The sequence below is a fragment of the Panicum virgatum genome, chromosome 2K (genome assembly GCF_016808335.1).
Source record: "Panicum virgatum strain AP13 chromosome 2K, P.virgatum_v5, whole genome shotgun sequence".
NCBI lineage: Eukaryota > Viridiplantae > Streptophyta > Magnoliopsida > Poales > Poaceae > Panicum > Panicum virgatum.
The window spans coordinates 62,751,856-62,756,490 of record NC_053137.1 but is presented as its reverse complement, the minus strand read 5'-3'; the positions used below and the strand labels follow the sequence as shown (position 1 = coordinate 62,756,490).

The window sequence follows — 4,635 nt, the reverse complement described above, 5'->3', positions numbered from 1 at the left end:
TCAATCTGACCGGCCCAATTACACGAGGCCAGGAGGTTAGTCTTCACCTGAGTTTTGTTTTGGGAGCACTCCGTCCGATCAAGGAAGCATGCTGTGCAGAACAGTCCAGGCATGTGGGAACGGAGGAGCCTGAGGCTTTCAGACAGCCAGGACAATCACTGGGGATCCATGATTAAGAAAAGCAGCGTCACCAATCGCATGTTCTATCATTAGCAGATCCACTTGATTCTCGTATAATTTTAAGCGGACTTGCCAACTGCCGACGATTTGTGTCGGTGCGGACCAGGAAGCTCGCTGAGAAATGAAGAAAATGCAAAAGCAGGCAGCGTCAGGATATGGTCCAGAAAATGTTCAAGAAGCCCCACCGTCCCGGGCCAGCCCATCTAAAAAGGGGTGCTGTCACTTTATCAAGGCCCAGCCCAAATCACCACCACGGGACTAGTAGTACTGGAGAACCAGTGTGTCCACAGCAGTGGTAAACCGTAAAAAAAATGGGGAAATCTCACATTCACACGACCCAACAGCCAGTGGGCCCAGCGCCACCGCTTCTCTCTCTGGGCCGCGCACACACTGATGACTGGTGCACAGCACGAACACAACTCATCGGCCCATCGACCCACGTGAAGGCGTGCAACCACCAACCGGCGAGGGCACCCCACGCGGCCACCCTCCACATGGCCCCGCTGGCCCACCGCCAGCTGCGCTGGGCATTGCCGCCGCGGCATCTCCCGCCGCTCCCCCACCCCCTAACCCCCCCCCCCCGGCGGCTTCGCTTTTCTTTCCTGCCTCTGCCTCTGCTGCTATTTATCCCTCTCCGCGCCAGCCGCGACCAGAAGGCAGCCACCGCAGGAGACGAGCAAGCCGCAGCACACCAACGCCTCCCGCAATGGCGCGCGCCGGCGCTCTCTGCCTCGCGCTGCTCTGCCTCCTGGCCGCGCACTCCGCCGTGGCGCAGAAGTCCGCCACCCCCGCCCCGGCCGCCGCGCCGGCCGCCGCCACCACGCCGCCGGCCCCGTCGAAGAAGACGCCCGCGCCCGCCGCAGCTCCCCCCACCACCCCGGCCCCGGCCACCGCGCCGCCCACCACCCCGGCCACCCCTGCGCCCGCCGCGGCGCCGCCCACTACCACCACGCCTGCCCCTGCCGCGGCGCCGCCCAAGTCCTCCCCCAAGGCGGCCACCCCCGCCCCGGCTCCCAAGGCCAAGGCCACCCCGCCCGCCACCCCACCAGTGGCCGAGCTGCCCCCTGCTGCCACACCCCCCGCCCCAGCAGCGGACACCCCCGCCGCCGCGCCCACCAAGCCCGCCGAGGTCCCCGCCCCCGCCCCGTCCAAGAAGAAGAAGAAGTCATCCTCCTCCAAGAGCAAGAAGAAGAAGAGCAAGGCCCCCGCCCCAGCCCCCGTCGCCGAGGCCCCCACCACCTCCAAGCACTCCAAGGCTAAGGCACCCGCGTCCAGCGAGGCCGACGCACCCGGCCCGGCCGGCGACGGCGTCGCCGCCGATACCGCGGTAAGTTGCTCTCCGCTCTGCTCTCTGCACCTGCAACAGGAATCCATTCCGCAATTCCGTCCTCTCATAATAAAACCGACCTGACAAATCCTCTGGCTTCATCATTTACCGTTAGCCTTTACCATTGTTTGCTTGCCATTATCAGTTTATCACTGGCCTGCTGTCTGCTGCAGTCAGATTCCAGAGTAGAAAGCTAACAAAGCGGTTAATCGAGTGGTGTAGTGGTGGCGATCACATCTGACAGTGAAGTTGGGCATGCTCTATTTGATAATTGATTGTTTAGTAAGAGCAGCAGCACTTAACACTGCGACCATAATGAGGGCGAACCGACTAGATCCAGATGGCACCGACATGTCGGCCAGCACGCATGTGCTTCCAGCCGTGTCACGGGCATTGTTAATGGCGGGGCATTTGAATGCCGAGACCCACAAGATTAGCCGTTCGCCATTTAGTATTGCGTCACGTACTTTAGTAGTACTAGTACGTTGTAGACTTGTAGTATTAAAATGTAATTTACACAGTCAAATCATCTCAAAGTTTGACTAAAATTATAGAGAGAAATATAAAAATTTATGACATTAAATAGGTGTATTATAAAAATATTAACAAAGAATCTAATGATACTTAATTGGTATCATAATTGTTATTATATTGTCATATAAATTTGATCAAATTTGAAAAGTTTTGACTCTCCAAAATTCTTAGAATGACTTATAATTTGGAACGGAGGGAGTATTATACTACTACTAAACAACCGGGGCATTCTTGAAGCCTCTGTACACACACTAGTAATCGTCAGGAGACTGTCATATTTACTGAGTAATCAGAAGTCGTGTAATAACTAATTAGAAGTCAGATACATTTATACAGTCTGTCAGTCTGTACCCTGTACAGTAGTGTACAGACTGTGACCATGACAGATCACGAGACTCATGTAGCTACTGCGAGAGTGCGAGGGCATTGCTGCTAATTTTTTTTTCACACTGCTACTAATAATGTGGCTGACCCATCAGTGCCCTCGTTCGTTCGTGGTGAATGTGCAGGGTGCCGGAAGGACCGTGGCAGGCGGCATCATGGCGGCCGTGCTGGGCCTCGCCGCCCTCCTCGCCTAGAGACACGGACGCCGAACGCACGCGCGCGGTAGCGGCACGACCGGGTCCGCCGCGCCTCCGGCCGACGGGACGACGCGCCCCGCCACACGCCCACACGACAGAATTATGCGGCCGCCGTGCCGGACGGCTTGGCCGGAGCTCGCGTGCCACCCCGTTTCCGCGCCCGTGTTCCTGTCCATTTTTTTTTCTCTCTAACAGGCTGGGCGGGACCACACGCCTCTCCTGTGTGTAGTTCCACTCACGTTTGGTGATACGCCACCCACCTCGGATTCTTTCTTCTTCTTCTTCTTACTGTACTGCTACGGTGCTACCCTCATTGAGATGATTTATTTATATCTTTATTATATATCACTGTCATTGTATGATGCCGCCCTTGTTTAATTTAATCATAGATCTGTCTTCTCTCACCCGTGTCCCTGCCCTGGAGTGGCCCGGCGCCCTGCTGGCCTGGTCTGTTCGCTGGGACGCGTCTGTCGATTGGCCCGGCGCCCTGCTCTATACAATGTCGAGATGCTCGCTCGCCCTCAACGATTTGGATCTGCGATTTTGCAAGGGACAAGCGGTGTCAATGGCGTCGCGACGGCGAGAGGTGTGGTTGCAGCCAAATGCTTACCAGACGCAGCTGGCAGCCAATCCTCTTGATATCTACAGCCGGCCGCCAGCTGTGTGTTTTGCCCACAGCGACACCTGCCAGGCAATCCTCTTGATATCTACAGCGCGTGTGAATTGCGACGGGCCAGCTACTGCATATTTTTGCCATTTATCGCTACGTTTGCTCGTGCAAATACCAAGCTATTGAGATGAGAAGTGTGCTGTGCTTCAGCAGTTCACATCTGCATGTACACGACGGCGGGCGGATTGAGAAATTTGGAAATTGGGAACTGGAACGGCATAAAGACACAAAAGTGACAGAGCTGGTGGCGCGAGAGGTGGCACGGCAACAGACGTAGATTCCAAGTCTCCGTGCGCTGTAGCCGTACCAATCATACGAGTAGGATGGCGTGCGCCACGGGCCAGCGCCGAGGGTGGTCACCACGACGCGTGGTTCGTTTGCCGCTGCCGCCACACCACACTATCCCTTGGTAGTAGGTGGTAGCGTTCTCGAGCAGCGCCTTTTTTTTCCTCAGGTATTATTTAGATGGAACGCAAAAATTTTTTTTGATGAAATCTTACTAATTTAAAGTACTAAATGAAGTTTATTTATAAAACTTTTTGCACAGATGGGTTGTAAATCGCGAGACGAATCTAATGATGCTAATTAATCCATAATTAATTAATAATTAGCTGATGGTTACTGTTGCAAATCATGTATTAAATAGGCTCATTAGATTTGTCTCGCGATTTACAGTCTATTCATGCAAAAAGTTTTATAAATAGATTTCATTTAGTACTCCATATATGTGTCCAAATATTTGATGTGATGTTTTTTGTGTTTACGTGTTTACAGAATCTGATCTTCTGATCTAAACAGGGCCCACCTACTACTGCTATGCGCGCAACCAACCGAACGCCACCGTTCTGGTATCAGTCTACGGTGAGAGCTGTGTGCAGGTGTACCGCATTTTGCTCCGCCGTCGTCGGCCGTGGAAACCGGCTGGCTACCATAGTTGACACTGATTGCATTCAGGCGTCCATTTTTTTTAACTCGAAAGATGTAACATCCCGAAAAATTGACTAAAATAAATCATGCGCTAATATTGTGTTTCGTCGTTGAGCTCGAGATCCTTCCAAAACCCTAAACCCAAATCCCGAGATAATTTCTCCTTCCCGAACACCCGTTGTCCCATCCTCCTCTGCGCGCGACACGCGCGTGGCCGACCAGCCGTAGACCACGCCGCGAATCCCGCCTGCTCTCGTCGCACGCGACCGCCGCGCGTGGCCGGCCGGGGCCGCATCGCGTCAGCGCGATTCCCGCCCCTCCCTCTCTCCATTTTCCTTCCTTTCTTCTTTTCTCTTTATCTCCTTTTTCCCATTTTTTTTCTCTTTTTCTTTTTTTCTTTTCCCTCTCCCTCTCTC

The 4,635-nt window shown here is 54.0% G+C and overlaps 1 protein-coding gene across 1 annotated transcript; it reads left to right on the top strand.

Moving 5' to 3' along the window:
* Window positions 1-770: 770 nt before the first annotated feature.
* Window positions 771-3,026, top strand: LOC120693381 (skin secretory protein xP2-like). Its single transcript, XM_039976808.1, has 2 exons — window positions 771-1,507; window positions 2,551-3,026. The coding sequence occupies exons 1-2, from the start codon at window positions 887-889 to the stop codon at window positions 2,617-2,619; spliced, it is 690 nt and encodes a 229-aa protein (XP_039832742.1). The 5' UTR covers window positions 771-886; the 3' UTR covers window positions 2,620-3,026.
* Window positions 3,027-4,635: the final 1,609 nt, after the last annotated feature.

Bases quoted from the DNA above. Each gene is read 5' to 3' on its own strand.
- LOC120693381 (XM_039976808.1), top strand. From the start codon at position 887: ATGGCGCGCGCCGGCGCTCTCTGCCTCGCGCTGCTCTGCCTCCTGGCC. The intron at 1,508-2,550 runs GTAAGTTGCTCT...GTGAATGTGCAG, and splicing joins GCGTCGCCGCCGATACCGCG to GGTGCCGGAAGGACCGTGGC.